Source organism: Artibeus jamaicensis, unplaced genomic scaffold (genome assembly GCF_021234435.1).
Source record: "Artibeus jamaicensis isolate MK-2021 breed Jamaican fruit bat unplaced genomic scaffold, CSHL_Jam_final contig_432, whole genome shotgun sequence".
Classification (NCBI taxonomy): domain Eukaryota; kingdom Metazoa; phylum Chordata; class Mammalia; order Chiroptera; family Phyllostomidae; genus Artibeus; species Artibeus jamaicensis.
In genome coordinates, this window is record NW_026521828.1 from 7,720,916 (window position 1) to 7,739,368 (window position 18,453).

General features: G+C 47.5%; 1 protein-coding gene across 5 annotated transcripts in view; it reads right to left on the reverse strand.

The window, feature by feature from the left end:
• The window catches only part of CYFIP2 (cytoplasmic FMR1 interacting protein 2), a 104,574-nt gene that overhangs the window by 8,326 nt on the left and 77,795 nt on the right, over positions 1–18,453 (reverse strand). For all 5 annotated transcript variants that reach the window (XM_037152234.2, XM_037152235.2, XM_037152236.2 and 2 more), the window contains 2 exons: positions 3,862–3,934; positions 3,293–3,387 (listed from right to left, as the gene is read on the reverse strand). In XM_037152234.2, coding sequence (XP_037008129.2) covers positions 3,293–3,387; positions 3,862–3,934 — 168 coding nt within the window. The remainder of the gene's footprint in view (positions 1–3,292; positions 3,388–3,861; positions 3,935–18,453) is intronic.

An 18,453-nucleotide genomic window follows, 5' to 3' on the forward strand; every position in this document is an offset into this window, starting at 1 on the left:
TAGGGGATTTGTTCCTTTTCTTGAAAAAGTATCTACCCTTACCCTGTGAACTAAAAGAGTAACACCTGGCTACTGGGTTGAAGATGAAAAAAAATTAAAACATGGTGTGAAAAATTTTCCATAAACCCCATTACCTAGAGATAAGCTTTCTTAAAATACTGATGTAAGATTTATTTTTTGTATGTGTGTACATACATCTATATTTACAAAATTTGGATCATACTATCTGCATTGCTTTTTTTCCCCTAAAAAACCCTTTCCTTCAATATTTTCAGCAACATGACTTTTTAATGGCGACATAAGGTGGTCACTGACATACCATCATTTATTCAGTCCTCTGTTCTTGTTGGTTACATTAGATTGCTTGCACATTTTCACTGTTACAGACAACTGCTAAACAACCGGCCTTACACAGAACACTTCTTGAGCTCATCTCTAACTGTTTTCTTAGGATAAAATCCTAGAAGTAGCGACTACTCACTTGAAGAGTATAAATGTTTTGAAGGCGTTTATTCCCAGAGTGGCCAGCTGGTCTCAGCAAAGCTGGGCCCCTGGCTCCCTCGCTGCATGACGCCCACACCCCGTTCCCTCACCCACACTCCTCCGTCACCAGGGAAGTTCCATACCAGCTTGAGTGATGAAAAGTTCTAGCAGCCTGTTCTTTTCATTCACATTTCACTGATTACTGGTAAACCTGGACACTTTTTCTGACATTTGTTGGCATTTATATATATTTTTTATGTTGTCTGTGTTCTTTCATGTGTTTCCTTTTGGTTTGCCTGTCTATTCTTTTTGCATTTGCTACAGATACCCGCAATGTGTGGCTTAGTGATATACATACACACACAAATATATGATATGTGTATGTATATTTAGTGTTTAATGTAAATTTTATCCACTTCTTTTCTATTCCACTAGGTAGGGGGTTTTTCTCTGCTGTTCTTTTCTGAGTTAACAAGGGCATAGAAAGAACATCCTAGAATCCCTGTGGAAATGCCTTTCTTCACAGAGTCCTCTGACGACATCTAGTGACCTTTGGAGGAGAACAATACCTGCTACTCCTTTTGAAAATATAATCCTGTGTGTTTTTAGAAGTCTTCTGCCTAATTTGTACATCATGCTGATCGTGTCGGGCAGCTCAGCTAAGGACGCAAAACAGCTATTGGCCCATTTAACAGATGGAAAAGCAAAGACTGAGACATGGAATGTCTAGCACTAGGTTAAGTGACAATTCAAGGGTGACACAGGGCAAAGAACCCTGTCTTTTGACCTCCTGCCTAGAGTGTTCTTCCCATGAGAGCACCAGGCAACAAATCAGGTCGGCTCCGTCTGCCCCAGAAACAAAGGCAAACAATGCAACAGCACTCAAACCTCCCGACTCTAAACATGTAGCAGCATCACCCTGTCACTGACCCAGCTACAGGGCGGGGCAAAAGGAGGTGTACAGTTTTGAGTAGGCGAAATATACAGAGTTTGTTTTTGTATTATCATTCATCTATCATTTCATTATTTTCCATAGGAAAAACCGTACAGCTATCTCTGCCCCACACTGTATTATGTGAGCCCCCCTGAACCCCAGGCAGCCCAGAAGTTAACACTTGGTGAACTTCTCTTCGGTCGTCAGGACAACCGAAGTTTTAGACTGGTCCTCAAGGGCCGGCAGATTTCGAAGACTTGGCATTTCCTCTCCCACAGACTGTCTAGGCTTTTATTTATGAAATACTCAGCATTTGACAAATGGCGATTTCTATCGGTCCCCAGGAAATGGTGTTCACCAGAACAGGGAAGGAATCCAGTCTCTAAGTGAAAACACATGCCAAGGCCTGGGTGCGAGGGGCCAGATTCTTGTCGGATGACACCACCAGTGGGGCAGACACACTGATGTGCTGCCGGCTGGGGGATTTCTCCCTAAAAGGAAATCTTCCAAGGAGCTCCTCTGCTTGGCCCCTGCCGGCCAGGAGAGAATGTGGGCGCCCTCCACGGGGTCTGAGCTCTCTCTGGGATGGCTCAGACCACCCTTCCCACTGGACGTTTGTTTAGTCGGGTTTGCAGGAGGAGGTGGGTGACACCTGGCTCTGCAAGGTGCCCCAAATACTTGCCCTGGTTTTCAAGAGAACAGGCTGCCTTCTACCTTGTGCCCAGGATGTGAGTTTTTACATTTGAGCTTTTGTGTGCAATAGGGCAGAGAGCCATAGGAAGGCAAGGCCAAGGGGGATCCAAATGCTCAACTTTTAAATAAACAGTGAGCTTTGGTGAACACTGCAAACCACCCTGGCTTGTCTTCCTATGGTGCCCTGTTTCTCTTCTTCTAGACTCCGCCCCCTCCACAAATATTTCGATTGCTTAAACCAACTTGAAAGGAGACAGCACCTGGTTTTGGTTGTCTTTCTCCCTGTTTTTCTTCTTCCCTGACCCCCTGCATAGTCTGTGAGATCTCTGCAAGTAGGGGGTCCTGTCTCACTCGTCTCCATGTTCATAGCCACTGGCAGGACTGCTTTGTAAAAATTGCTTTTAATTACAGGACTAATGCATGAGTTCCTTCACCTGCAATAATACCAGGACATTACAGATGAAGCCCAAGTCTTCTCTGGTCCCACCCCCACCCTTGATCTCTGTCTCTTATCCCCTGTAGGGGGTTGCCGCCACTTCAAGCTACGTGTGTATCATTTTCTAGGAAAAGTTTCATTTACATGGGTGTTTTGTGTGTTTTTTAAAAAATACAAATGACATCAGACCAGATCAACTGCATGTGGTGTAACTTGCTTTCTGCATCTAACCACGTGTTTCTGATCTAGCCACATGGATGCACTGAGGTCTGATGTTCGCTTTTCATTATTACATAACACGTGCTCAGCATTCAGGCAACTTCACCATCTTTTATTTAGTCAACCCCGTACTGATGGACATTTGGGTTGTTCCCAGCTTTTGCTTGAACAGACAATGTGGCAGTAAATACCTTGTGTTCCTGTAAGCGGTTTTCCAGCAAGATACCCAGATGTGAACCACTGGCCCGCAGGGTGTGTGGAATTTTAATTCTGTGAGAGAATGGAGCAGGGTGCTTGACACCTAACAGGGGCATCCCAGACCCTTGTCTGACTTTCTTCTTTCTGGGCAGGATGAAGGATACCAGGTGTAGAAGGAAGAATTCAGGCCTAAGAGTCGGCAAATCTCATTCCAGACCTGCTGGGCCAGTAACAGGCTTCATGGTTGCACATTCCCTTCCTGTGCCTGGGCCTCAGTTTCTCCACCTATAAAATGATGGTTCTCAGGGCCCGAGACAGAAGGAGCATACCTGAGGGGTCCCCAGCCGCTCTATCAGAGGGACCAGGTGAAGCGGGGCGTACTTGGCTTCCAGGCGTTTCATTCGGACCTCCAGTCGCTCCCCCTCTGTCGTAGAAGCAGACAGCAGAGACTGAGGTTCAGGTCACACCGGGGGGACTGGGCAGGGGACCAGTCTCAGAGGAACTGGGGATATATTTGCATCCCAAATACAAAAACATGGATGGAACATGCTGAACGATTCTCCTTGGTTCTGGTGAGTGTAATGAAGACTCAGCACAAGGAAAGATGTTCTGTTCTCTCTGTGCAGCAGTGGAATAACCCACCTAGTGGGGGGTGAGTTCTTTATTACTAGAAAGATTTAATCCAAGGCTAGACAACAAGAAACTAGGGATGTTCTAGAAGGACAAAGAAACAAGGCCTGGAGTATCATTTCCAATTCTGCCATTCTGTGACTCATCTATAGCTTCCCAAGACTTTAACCTTCTCCCTTTCTGACTGCAGATTTGGGTTTGATGGGACTAAATAAATATGAGGTTCAAAATCAAGTTGGCTATTTAGCTGTGGTTAATGGCTTCTTACCTTTGATGTAGATTCTTGGCAAGATATTTTGGAAGGGTGCAGCGTGGAGGAGATCACAGACTTCCTCCTGAGACTGCAAACAGAGATGGAGGGAAAGAAGAAAAAATGATTACGAAACAGGATGGATTTTCATTCCTAGAAATCCGAGCACTGGAGTCAACTGGCCCTACATTTGCATCCTGGCACTTCTGCTTGCTAGCTGTGGGGTCTTAGGCAAGTTGCTTAACCTTTCTGAGTCTAGTTATTTATGAGTGGAGATGAGATCAGTACCCATTTTAACGAGCTGCTGTGAGGACGAAGTAAGAGAATGCATAACCTTGCAGCAAAGTCTGAGATACATCATGAGTGTGCAACACATTTTCATTACCCTCTTTCAAGGAATTTGTTGGAGAATCCCGAGGGACAGTGGACTCAGGCAGCGATGACGGGCCCCAGGCTGTGCTTGTCTGGCAGTGGTGAGGCCTGTGGCAGCCTAGCTGGGCCAGCATTCAGTTCACTAATCCAGTGTGGTTCTGTGTAAAGGCCCATGTCTGGTTAGGTTTCTCCACACCAGACAACAACCAGGGAGACAAGGATCAGAACCCAGGAGAGTGAGGTTTGATGGTGACTTTTTTCCTCTTTCCAATTGTGGGGATTTGTATTAGGTAAGATCCGGGCCTCATTCAGTGCAGACACTCTTGGATCATAAGCATCTGAGGAAATCAAGAGGTTTTCAGGCGTGGGTGGACCATGTCAGTCCTGGAAAGCTAGCAGGCCACCTGCTTGAGAAGGGAACCCCCAAACTGTTACTACAGATCCTTCCTGAAACAGGGAGGACAAGTTACCTCTTCAGAGGGACCTGCCCAATCTGAGTGTCATTCTCAGTTTCTCAACCAGAGGGGAAATGTCCCCCCTTTCTTAATTCACTTGCTTCTCTCCTAACCAGTGGATCAGATAACCCGGTCTTTATTGCTATGTCTAAGCTTAGAGCCTTTGCTTTATCCTATAACCTGAAAACTTGGCTAATTGATCACTCAGGTGATTCTTTAATTTATTAATATGCTGAATCATATTCATTTTTGAATGATGAACCAGCCTTATATTCTTGGTATGAACTTCACTTGGTTGTGATACGTTATCCTTTTTAAAAATTTTTATTTATTTGTCTTTAGAGGGGAAGGGAAGGAGAGAAGGAGAGAAATATCAATGTATGGTTGCCTCTCATGCATCCCCTGCTGGGAACTGGCCTGCAACCCAGGCATGTGCCCTGACTGGGAATCAAACTGTGATCCTCTGGTTCTCAGGCCTGTGCTCAATCCACTGAGCAACACCAGCCAGGGCGCATTAGCCTTTTTAAGTAGTGCTGGGTTTTCTTTGTGAGTGTTTTGCTGAGGATTTTTACTCTCTATTTCTTAGGGACATTGATTTGCCTTTTTCTTTTCAAACGTCTTTGGTTTTCATGAGGGTGATGCTGACCTCATAAGTTGGGAAGAGATCCACCCCCTTTTCTATTTTCTGGAAGAGAATGTATAGAACTGATGTTACTTTTTCCTTAAGTGTTGGGTATAATTCACAAGTGAAACCATCTGCATCAGAAATTTTCTTGGCTGGAAGTTTTGTTTTTAAACTAGGCATAAAATTTCTTTAGTAATACAGGACTATTCAGGTTAGAGAATTTTTTTAGTGAGTTTTGTGGGCTTGAATGTCCCAAGAACTTGCTCCTTGTATCTAAATTTAATTTATGGACATAGAATAAAGGTAGTACACCTGTATCATCTTTTTGATGTCTGTAGGATCCATTGTGATGCTCCTATTTCATTCCTGATATTGGTCATTTGTATCTCTTTTTTTCTCTTGGTCAGTCTGGCTAGAGGTTTATCAATTTCTTTGATTTTTTTATTTGAAAGAACCAGTGTTTAGTTTCATTCAAACTTTTCTATACTTCTTGTTTTCAATGTTACCAATTTCTGTTCTGGTGTCTATAGTATGTCCTTCCTTCTTTTTGCTTTGGGTTTCATTTGTTCTTCTTTCTCTAGTTTCTTATGATAGAAGCCTACACAAGAAGTTAACAACTTTTTTTTGTAATACAACATTCAGGCTATTCTTCAATACCTTCAGTAGTCAAGCGCTCAGTACTGCTGGAGTCAGCTCTGTTCATTTTCAAACCAAGCGAATGGTGAGAAAGTTTGATCATGCATTAAGCTGCCTCCCAGTAGTTTGCAATCAAGACCTTGCTCTGCCCTTTAGAGTATAATCAGATGTGTTTTTCTAGCCAGTATCTTCAGCCACCCTTCTCCCTGTCCTCCTTGCAGGATCGAGCACCTTACAAGAGTTTTCTGCCTCTCTCTCCACCTCCCAGTCTTTGCTTTCCCCCACAGCAAACAGAAGTAGCCTGCCCAGCTACATCACACCGTGGCAATGACCCTGGCAAAGAGCACAGAGAGCTGCTCTGCCACCACATGCAGCGGACACCTTTCCGTTCTCATCTCACGGCATCTCCACTGTGGCGGGCACTGACCTTCCTCAGCTACTGTGGCAATGAGTTCTGTGGACCCCCATGATTTTGGTTTCTCCTTTTCAGACTTTTCTAGCAGGTTTGACATCTAATCACCCCTTAAGTGTTGGTTTCCTCCAAGGCCCCACTTTATTTGTCTTTTCTGTTCAGTTTGTCCTACCTGCTCTGTCTCACCCACTCCCATGACTACGAGTGTCGCCTCTAATGCATCAGCCCTGCTTCCGGCCAGACCTCTCTCTCAAGCTCCAGACTCAGATGCCCAGCTCCTTGCTGGATCTTGCCACTGGGATAAGTGTTTGGGACAGTGTTTTCCTGCCCAGGAAAACACTTCTAAAGTGGACTTTCCTCTCCCCTCATCACCTAGGCTTCCTTTGCTCAAAAACCGGCTCCACTGTCTCCGCAGGGTGGCTCAGTTGGTTGGAGTGTTGTCTCGCAACACCAGAAGGTGGTGGGTTTGATTCCCACCAGGGCACATAATACCTGCGGCTCAATCCCCAGCCGCAGCATGTATGGGAAACAACTGATCGAGGTTTTTCTCTCACATCGACGTTTTTCTCTCTCTTTCCCCTTCCTCTCTAAAACCAATTAAAAATATATATCCTTGGGTGATGATTCAAAAAAGAAAAAGAAGAAAGAAGAAAGAAGAAGAAGAAGAAGAAGAAGAAGGAGAAGAAGGAGAAGAAGGAGAAGAAGAAGAATGGTACCATCAACTCGTGATGATGGGAAGGGAAAGTCCTCATGTCTTGTGATTTTCTCCTCGCTCTCCTCAATGACCACAGCACTGTCATTTCCTTAAAGGCAGGGTCAAAGCCTCTATATTCCCAGTGCCTAGGACATAACAGTGTCTCAATAATTATTTTTGAAATGAATGCATATGTGTTATCCCTATGTTTCTCAGATTTCTCAATAAATGTCTTTATCCACATGAGTATATTCCAAATACAAGAAAGTTATTACATCTCATTCAATACAAAGATTCATCCGACAAACATGCATTGCACACCAGGCACTGTTCTAGGTTTTGCAGATATGATGCTGAACAAGTCAGACTAGATTTTTGCACTCATGGAATTTACAGTCTAGTTCACAGAGGCAGATAAAAACAAGTCAATAAATCAGGACATTTCAGGTAGTGATGAAACACAACAGGGCAATAAAGCTAGAGAGTGACTGGAAAAGGGGAAGGGACTACCTAAGGAAAGGTGGTTAGAAACAATCCTCTTTGTGGGGAAGATATTTACGTAGAGAATGGAATGAAGTGAGGGAGCCGGCCATGCAGATATGAGGTAAGAGCGCTCCAGTGCAAAGGGCCTGAGGCGGAAAGTAACCTGGAGAACAGTGATACAAGGCACCTTCGTACAGTCTGCGGCCCTGATAGTAGGGAGGGACCAGCTCACGTGGGGCCTCGCAGGCATGGTAGGGAGCCTGGGTTTTATCTGAAGGGCAACGAGGAACTACTGAAGTCTCCAAGCAGAGGACTGGTACACATAACAACCCCACTGCCAAGTTTGTCTTTCTTGTTTTCTTTCAAAATTTCAGTTGCTCCCGGAAATGTCTTGTTGCCAGAAAAGCTATCCATTGCATGGACCAACACCTTTCTGTTTGGTTAACACAAGTAAAATTGATGTCCGAATGGACAAGAGGAAGGAGACCCCACGCCTCTACATCAAGAGCAACGCTGCTCACTTACTCATTTTACACGACAAGCCTCCACTTCAGATTCCTTTGGGGGAGACAAGAGTGTTCCACTTACCCACCTCTGCACCCCGCTACCACCCCTGAGTTTGCAACCTGCGGGACTCCAAAGGTCCTGGGGGTGGGGCCGTTCATGCTGGCACGCTCCTGTGGGTTCTCTCCTTGTACTGCCATTTGTTAACGGAGGCCAGGACAGACAGAAGGATGTGGTTTCCTAGTAAAGGTGGGAAAGCATTTGCTTCTACAAAAGGTGGGAGCTCCCAGAGGATGAGCCACGTGGCCATTCGCATAATGAGGTGGCTACATACCCGGCAACACCTTTTGTAGAAGGTACTCATTTGGCATTTGCCTGCCATTGCAACTGATGAAAATGTGCGGTTCAGTTCAGGGCATGCAAAGACCTATGTCAGGGATCCAAACAAGCTTCCGTGGAGGGTGCTGATGCTAGCGCCTGATCTCCCTCTTGTCCAATCTCAGTCTTAATGGATCCACACTTGGCCTTCGAATTTGCCCAGGAACCCATCTAGCCCAGGGTCTGTGAAATCCACTGAGAGTAGATTTCTTCCCCCTCGGCCCCCTGGTGCTGTTCCAGCCAGGGCAGTGTTCTGTTACCTGAATGCAACATCTGTACGCCCACCCCAGAATTTTCACCCTCTCTCTGTAAGGTTCCCTCACCTGGCTCTTTCCCTCACACCACTTGGCTTAGTTACGTCCCATTCTTCTTCCAAATCTCAACTCAAGCACTTCACCTTCCAGGAAGGCTCCCTTGACTCCCTCAGTGCCTCCCTGACCACCTGGGTGCTTTGCTCTATGTCCTTTAAAGAACCCACTTCTTTTCCTGGCAGCACTGGAGCTCAGTCTGGATGATTCCTGCCTGTGTGTTCCTGTTTGGTTAATGTCTACCTCCCCCTGCTGGCACCACGAAGGTTGGGACAATGCCCCTTTTCCACCACAGTGTATTTATTCACAATAGTGGGCATGATAGGTGGCAAACACTCAACAAGCATGTGAATGAAAGTCGAAGGTCTGTGGTGAGTAAAGGAACTGAGACTCAGGACAGAGTCTCTCCTATTTCTACACGGGCCTAAGGGAAGCGGCCCCGCTCTGATGTTACCGATTACTCTGTATGAGCGAAGTGAGCTCCTTGCAGGGAGATTTTCAAAATGTTTTAAATTTTCTATCCTTCTCTTCCTTCCTCCTTGTTTTTTCCTACTTGTATGGATTTACTCAACTTTCTACAGTGAACATTTATTACTTTAAAACTTAATTTGGAAAAAAGAAACTCCTCTGGAAGTAACCAATTCTTAACTCTGAAATAAGGAGCGTTCGGGGTCTCAATACTGGCACCAGAGGGAAGGAACCCTTAGCATGCTGCTCGGTCCAGCAAGGAACAACATTTGCGTAAGTTTAATAATGTGTAAATAGTACACGTTTTTCGTTTCTTTTTTTTAAGGCTACCCTTGACAAAATACAACTGTGACAAAAAAGGGCAGCTGTGATGATACAGAAGTGAACGCACACCTGGCAAGAGGTAGGAGGAGGTTTCAGGAGGGTTAATTTTCCCGTCTTGCTTGGGAAGAAGTCAGGATGCTACACAATGTTACTCAAGGAAGCAAGAGAGGTGTGAGGTGAGTATGTCATTTCTGATCACAAGGGAAAACAACAGAGGCAATAAGTAGTCTAGTTAAACACTGAGAGGAAGAGGGGGGAGAGGTGCACATGAGCTGAAATCTCATCCTTCCAACGAGGGAGTCAGTCAGTATTGTCTAAAGTGGCTCATTAAGAAACAGAGGTCTGGGGCCTTGTGGAAACTGCAGATCTGAACCTGGGAATCACCAGCGTGAGGATGGAAACTGACCTGGGGAAGCAAAAACACAAGTGCAAGGGTAGGTGTGCTCCACAGCATGGCCAGAAAGGGGCCTGCATGCTGCTGGGAACAGGATAACAGGTGAGACTGGAAAAACTAGATTTTAACCATTTAGTGGGGGAATGACGCAATGATGGCTTTGAGAGAGGCCTGAGAGGATGGGCAGGAAATGTGCAGGGCACACGGAGGAGGGATAAGGTCAAAGATAACATCGCTGATGTCAGCGTGGCAGGAAACGCCCCGTCTGGCTAACAGGGCCACCAGCAGGCAGGAGCCAGGCTCCGGGGTCCCAGGGCACAGGCAGGAAAGGCCAGGACTCCTGATAACTGAGCGCCTGCTTATGAACTGCTGCTGACTTTACACCCATCACCTCATTCAATACAAAGACTCTAGGAAGGAGGTGTGTAGCCCCGACATTTTGGGGGTGTGAAAGCTAAGGCTCAGAGGACTTCATTGTTTTGGCGGAGTCTCAGAGCTACCACACAGAGAAGCAAGACTGGTCCCCAGGGTTTCTGACTCCAAAGACACACCCTTTCCAGTACAGCAGCTGAAAATGGGCCTGAAACCCGGCCGACACAGCCCTGCTGTCACTCACCCGAGACTTCTCGTGTACCTCCCAATGCATCTTTGGTCTCATTCTCTGGACTTACGGCCTCTGACTTAGTACCACCATTACTTGTAACTGAGGCGCTGTGTGTTTATCGGATATAGGCAGAGTATAAGTAAATACAGCAGTACTTCTTATTCAATGAAGAAATGGGTGACAGGCTGCAGCTGAGACCTCACAGGATTCCTTGGCTTGATCCGTACGAGGCCACCAGGCCCACAGGACAGTCATCCTTGCCAGACCCACCCTTACTTCACTCTCTCATTCTGCAACACTTGCTGAGTTTTGCAGCCTTGGACGGGACATAGATCGTTCCCGAGGGGCACAAGAGCGTGACCACAGCAAATCTCAGATTGGGAATGCTGATTTTAAACCTCTACGTGGCCGACGAGACCCTGCTGCGTGCTCACCATCTGAACTCCCTCACTGGTCACCAGGCCCGCAGCCCTGCCCCCACAGCGCACCTCATTCAGAACCACGGGCCTGCACACCCAAAATGTTGGGTGTGGGGAGGGAGACCCTGGGCCTGCCACGTGGCCGGTGCAACGGCGAAGGCCCCAGGGAACTGTGTTCATTGCAAGTCCCTGAAATGTGAAATCAGCAAATTCACGGATGGGAAAAGAAATGGAATTAAGTCTGAGTTGTGACCGGAACAAAGACCCGTGGTCTTCCTTCCATCCTGTTGCCTTGTTACCCAAACAGCTGATGGGTTTAACGACATCCAGGTAAGTGTTCTATGCCCGGCTCCACCGCCTTGCTCTCCACACAGCCTGACCAAGAGGAAGTGGGCACTTCAACCGCCTCCCAGGTGCCAGAGCCGGACAAACGCCAGCGCTAGAGTCAGGACACCGGGCAGTGTCCAGGGGTCTCAGCACACTCTGCCTTCACTGGCGATAAGGATGCCAGCTTGTGTTTATTCGGGGGGAAGGGGGTGGTCTCCAGTAGAGATGAGAAAATAATGTCACCCAGAGATGGAGGAGTAGGCATGGCCAAATTCTCTGGGCCTGGTGGGCCAAAGGCAGAAGTTAGAATTTGAAGTCCCATGGGAGACCACCTGTCAGTTTTAAGCAGGACAGTAACATGATCGGATTTGTAACTGTACAAATCGGATCTTGCTGCTATGTGGAGAATCAGCTCTGCCATCCTATTCCCCAATGCTTCACCTACTCGTAATTCTACATTTTGCCAGAATGGAAAGACAGGAACCCTCAGAGAATCTGGTTTTGAAACATTCCTCATAAATTGAGCCCAGGGAGAAGGCGTTCTTATTTTTCTCTAAGAGTTGTGGAAGCAGCAAAGTCCTCCACCAAATCCGTGGGAGGAGGGCAGCCGGCAGTGGTATCCGGGTGTTCTCTTAGGGCCACTCACATGGCCCACGTGGCTTCTTTCTAATGGGGACTGGCCAGCTTCCCTGGCCCCGCCGCCTCTCCCTGATCCTGAGCTGACGTTTCCTGCTGGTAAGTCAAGTAGATGGGCAGCATGAGAGTCGTGGCCGAGTTTGGTACTGGCAGATGCCTCTGTAAATTTTAAAAATCCAGCCAGGAGTCCCAATGGGCATATGTCAACAAGAATAAAGCTCACCCACTAGCGGAAGTAGCTAGAAAACACAAGGAGCCTTCCTAACTTTTCTTCCTTCTGTACATTGTGACTTTGTCTGCACAGGGGCCTTTTCTCTTCTGAACTCCTCAGATTCCATAACAAGGTTTTCCTTTTTTTGCCTCAGGTTTGTGTTATGAAATATGTTAAACAGATAAAACACTTGAAAGAACAGTGAACATCCTGAGACACCCGGTGTGGAGTTACAGCGAACATTTTACCATATCCACTTTGACTTGATGCGTTTTACTCAATCACTGGAAAGTGAGTTAAAGCTATTGCATTACTCGGCCTTAAATACTTCAGCATGCAACTTCTAAAAACAAGGACATCCTCAGTGATCACAAACTAAAAAAATTCTTGTCCTGGTCAGGTATCTCAGTTGGTTAGAGTGTCATCCTGACATGCCAAGGTTGTGGGTTTAATCCCTGGTCAGGGCACACACAAGAATCAACCAATGAGTGCAGGAATAAGTGGAGCAACAAGCCGAGGTTTCTCCTTCTCAAATCACTTGGGTCTGTGGGAGGACGCCCAGCCCACTGAGTGACACCAGTCAGGGCTGTAGTTCTTTTTTTTTTTTAATTGGGGTCCAACCACCATAAGTCTTCTAAAGCTTCTGCACTTACCAAGTGCCACCACAGTCATGCTTATTACCCTCACTTCTCAGGATGGTCATAAGCGAAGAAGTCATTAGATGATTAATAAGGACCAAGACCTCATGTAAAATTACTCTTTGCCAACAGAGCAAGCAGAAGTGAAAAGGTTTTCGGTCGGAATGCAAGCATATTTTATTGGAAGGAGCCCACGTGGAAATTCTTCAAGGGATGAGTATTTCATCTGGGCACTGCTTTCACTCTTAAAAAATTTCCTTTTCTGTTGCACTTAATTTAAAACTGATAGACCATCAAATACCACAAAACCTCATGTTCCCAACTTCGTCCTTGAAGTTAACTGAGGGCTGATTTCTCCTGGCTAAAGGATACCACAAAAATTCAAAATACATATTCTAAAAAAAACAGGGGCAGTGGGATCCTTGGCGTCCCAGATTCACGCAGCACAACAGACTCTACCTTTCAGCTCTGTTTCTGGGTGGAAAACAGTGTAGCATTGTTTTTTTTTACTAATTTCCTCAAGCTAATCATCAAAGCAATCTCAGAGCAAAAATAACAATTTGCTCTGAGTTTGGAGGCAGCAAAAAGACAAATAACACTGATGTGAATGTCCTATGGTTTTATCTTTGTCAAGTGAGTGCACAGAAATGAGCTGGCAAACAGGAGGTGGAGCCCCCACAGGACGCCCCCCCCCCCCCAGCTGGTTTTCTGGCAGCAAAGTCACTGGAGGGGGATGGGACCTGGCCAGAGCGCCCAGCAGTCTGGTTTCAACGTTCCCTTATATGGACGCACATGGATGGTCAGTGTGCACGTTTCCTGCATAGTAGTGTTAAGCCCAAGGACATGGGTCTGTGGGGCAGGGAGAAATCAGGCCTCCCGCACCCCCTGCGACCCTTCCTTGTACAGAATGAATGAGCTGTAGCTTCCAGCCCCTCAGCTGGGGTCCAGGTACAAGCTCAGCAGTGGTACATTCCACGTGCCCTTGCTCTGTGGCCCCCCTTCCAGAAGTGCTCTGCAGCCCTGGCTAAATAAACCAGTCAGTTCATCTTATCTAGTTCTCTGCGAGTGTGGTCTTCCCTTGCTCCCCTGTGCCCACTTGTGTCAGGCTGTATATTGTTATGTCTCACCTCTACCCGTTCCCCCTCCCCATCGCCGAAGTGTCTGGGGGAGAATGAGTTATTATTCTGGATCCGAATCATGTTTGGCCAGCTAGGAGAGCTCTATAGCCAAGACACGGGCCTGCAAGGAAGCCCCCTGCCCAAGGGCATGCAGGTGTCAGCCAAGGTTGGCAGGTCCCCGAGGCATGTACACTGGGGGTGCAGGGAAAAAGTGTTTCTTAACAGTGGGTCCCGTAAGGAGCAAGTTCCTCCCTTTTTAGGCCCCTATCCATGTTTCCGACAACTTGAGTGAGAAAGTCTCCATTTGCGACCTTTCCTCGCAGCACATCCGACTACCGCTCTGTCACCTGCTGATCTGTGTTCTGAACAGAGAGAAGGAGCAGGCGCCTGTGTGGGCAGCAGCTGGACGGACCCTACCTTGCTGTATTTTGATTGAATTTATTGTTCTGGTTGCTTTCTAATGGTGATAAGAATTCATGAGGTGTTTTCAAAGGAAGTGATATAAAGATTCCCGTTAAAACAAGCTGAAGTTAAAAAGTAAGCTAATTTAAATAAAAATATTCTGCAAGTAATAGGACCCGTGGTGTGCAGGTTCGGTAAGAACTGTGGCGCCCGCACATGAGCGACTGAGCTGTGGGAACAAGAGTTCAAGGAGACTGCTTCTAGACCAGGGACTGTCCACCCCGGCTGCACTCCTTAGCTTGGAGAACACAGCTTTTATGACCAAACAAAGTAAAAGCATGTACATGAGGAAAATTACATGCTGAACCATAACATCATCTGGGAGGCATCCTGTGGAATGTGAACAATAGTTATGGAGTGTGGTAATGTGGTTTGTGTCTTCTTTCGGCTTCTTTGGGTTTTTTAGCAGTGAATTTACATCAGTGACACAGTAAGAAAAACAAAATTAAAGAAAAGGAACTATAAAGTAGAAGCTGGAGAATAAGGGTCAGATGTGAAGCTGGAATTAAAACAAAAGTAAAAAACCAAACCCAGCACAGCAACCTACAGCCCTCTGTCCCCACGTATGATGTCAGGAAAGGGTCCTGGTTCTCGCCGGACCCCCGCACTCACGTACCGCTGGGAAGGTTGTCTCCCTCTGGGGGGCCTCAGTTTCCATTCTGTGAGATGGGGACTTGCGCTGGGTTGGTGGTTCTCAACAGGGGGAGGGGTTTTGTCTTCCAAAAGAATATCAGGTGTTATCTGGAGACCTTTCTGGTTGTCGCAACTGAGGAAGGCGCTCCTGGCATCCAGTGGGTAGACCCCAGGGACGCTGCCCAAGGTCCTACAATGCCCAAGACGGGTCCCTACACCAAAGGGTTGTCTGGCCCCAAATGTCAGTGGTGTGGAGGCTGAGACACCTGTTCTGCATGGTCTCTGATGGTTTTCCCAGGTCTGACCAACATTCAGTTCTGTGAGTTTAGGCCAGACTCTCCTCCCCACCTGAAAGAGAAGCGATGCTCTCAGGGCTGACCAGAGGGTGGCTGTGGCCCACTCCACTGTGGAGAGAAGAAATAAACAACAGGACCAAAGGCAGGAAACATCTCCAGTCCTGGGCTGAGCCAGTGGCCCTGCAGTAAAAGGCAGATGTGGAAGAGCTGTCTCCTCCCTGGGGACTCAGGCCCCTCTCGCTCACATGGGTGAACAGGGCCCTCTCCTGGTGTGTGTCAGTATAACAAGCTACGTGCTGAAAAACCACACAAAATTTGAATAAAATCATGATAACTTTTAAAATCCATATTTCCCTAAGGACCACTTTATGATTTCTCAGGGTAAAAGATACCAAAGAAAATTAGTAACAGAATAACAGAATTCCCATTAAAAGCATAACAGACTTATAAACAGATACTTAAGAAATGCTGACTCATTTCTGATTAGGCTCGAGTATATTTAAGAGCATGCCACAACCAGACCCTTTGTGACCACCTGGTCACCACAGACACAGCACAATCAGTGCAGAGTGGGGACAAGAAGGTCTTTTCAATCAGTGGTTCTGGGACATCTTGGCAAGAAATGAAATTGGATTTCTACTTCCCACTAAACACAGACATCAGTTCCAGATACATAATACACTTAAGGCCTGTTACTCCTTGAAAGGCTAAACTCTAAAAAATTTTAGAAGAAAACATATGTTTATGATTTTTAGGGCAGATTTTCTACTTTTTTAAAAGACTTTATTTATTTAGTTTTAGAAAGAGGAGAAAGGAGGGGGAAAGAGAGGGAGAGAAACATCAATGTGTGGTTGCCTCTTGTATGACCCCCACTGGGGACCTGATCTGCAACCCAGGCATGTGCCCTGACTGGGAATTGAACCAGTGACCCTTTGGTTCTCAGGCTGGCACTCAATCCACTGAGCCACATGTGCCAGGGCTAGGGAAGACTTTAAAAATATCTCACAAGAGCACCAGCCATATAAGAAAAGAGGAGAAGATTAATACATGAAACCTTAGAAACTTCTGTTCATCAGAAGACAAGCTACATGGGTGGCCTCATAATGCACATCTCGTCCTGGGACTAGCTTTTTTTCCACTCAGTATTATGACTCACACCATTTTTTTACACTGGTATGTACAAAGCTACTTTAGTACCTCTCCCCTCCCCTCCCTTCCCTTCCCTTCCCCCTTCTTCCCCTCCTCTCCTTTCTTTCTTTGGCTATTAGTTCCCCTCTCTAATGAGAACAATTGATGTGTCATTTAAATAATTATGTAATTCCAGCTTCACAAAGTAAAAAGCTCCAGAGAGCTCCTTCATGCCTCATTCTAATCTCAGAAAGTGTCTCAGCGTGGAGATTTCCCCGGTTGTCTGCACAGAAAGCAGAGTGTACAGCTCTGGGGAGCCCTGATCCTCCCCGTTTGCTGGCCCTGCCTCCCTGGGGCTGGAACCAGCGCTGAAACCTCAGGCCTTAGTTCTTCCACCTCTGCTGCAGTGTGAGCTTGGGGGAGGGGCTCCTCCCACCCCGTTTGCCATTTCCTCCCTTGTGAATGGGGGGGTTGGACCATGTACACCATTGGGGTCTCTCTCAGGTCTGAAGCTCTTCGGTCCTGAGTGTCCAGTTGTCCTCACTGATCTACGCAAGGCCCCGCCCAGGCAGGGCTGCCTGAGGAAAATTTCCCCTTTCTTATAGCCCAATCAGGGTCTGCACAGGGGAAGCTCAGCTGATGCTCAGGAGGTGCTAACAGGAGACACCCAGGGCCTGAGGCTTGGGGACCCCCCCCACCTCCACTCCTGATGCTCTTGGAGCATCTCTCATCTTCCTGAGGCCTTGAGCAGAGAGCAGTGCTTCCTAGTTATCTCATCCCTGTGACTTCTGAAGGCTCCGTTGCCATGGCAACCCAGACACCCTGAACCAGGTTACAAACCTGTTACTGTAAAGAGGAACATTAGCTGTCTCAGAAGCCCATTTAGTGGGGAACTGGGAGGCAATTACTCCTTATGGAGGAAGAGCAGAACTGCGCACTTCCAGCCTTCCGGTGACTGCATACCCCTCCTGTGCGGGTGGGGGGCCCCGAGGCACGCAGTGAACCAGACGACTGGGAGCAAGAACTTTCTTTGGCTTTTATTCTGCGCTCTTCCTATCCTGGCTTCCTCACCTCTCTCTATCTTCATTCTGCCCCCTTCCCGAGCCTTCCTTTCCCTCCACTCTCCACGTGTCTCCGGCCTGCAAGGTGACCCCTGGGCTAGACAGCTGCAGATAGCCTGTCCTTCAGTCACCTTCCAGTCGTTCTTCTCCCCATGGCCAAAGAGCCTTTAAAAAACATAAGTTAGAGGCCCTCACTCTATCTCCCAAGGCTCCGATGGCCCAGGGACTGTGGTCACCTGCTTCTCCCACCTCAGCTCCTGCCTCGTCCCCTGCGCCTCTTCACTCCGGCTCACTCAGGGGTTCTTTCTTTCTCTTGAACACATGGAACTCCATCCTCTCCTGACACCCATCCCTCTGTCTGTCCTATCTCCCTGGTGATTGCTTCACGGCCTGTACCACCGCCTGCATTCAAAGTCTCTGGTTATTTACTTCTCCCATCGCCTCCTCTCTGGAGTAAAAACATAATGATCTGTCTCTCTTGTGCCAGGCCATTTACCTGCCACCTGGAACTGCACCTGGCTACGAGCAGGCTATCCGCACCGCACACCAAATGCAGGTACAGAGAGAAAATCATGGGAGTGGACGCCCATGTTCCCACGGCGTCTTCAGGAACATGCATCCCCACAGCGCCATCTCTCCCCCTTCCTCCCTCGGCTCCAGCTGCGCCGGCTTCCCCACGCCGCCGGGAGGGCTGGGCCCACCTCTGGACACCAGCCGTGGAGGACAGCAGAGACAAAGGTGGACCGACCACCGTCGGACAAACAGTGGCTTGTTCCGTGTGGTCCTGAGAGGTGGGTGACTCCCACCAATTACTGGGTTCTCACTGTGTGCTCTGGACATGCATCATCTCCTTTAAACCTACAGTTACTGTGTAGGGAGGAATCGCTACCTCCCACCACAACAAATGAAGATAACACTATGTACTCTTCCCCCAGCTGGAACCCTTGTCCCTGGCTCTCCACCAGGTGAATTCCTGGTCATTCTGCAGGTCACCTCCTCAGGGAAGTCCTCCCTCACCCCCAGA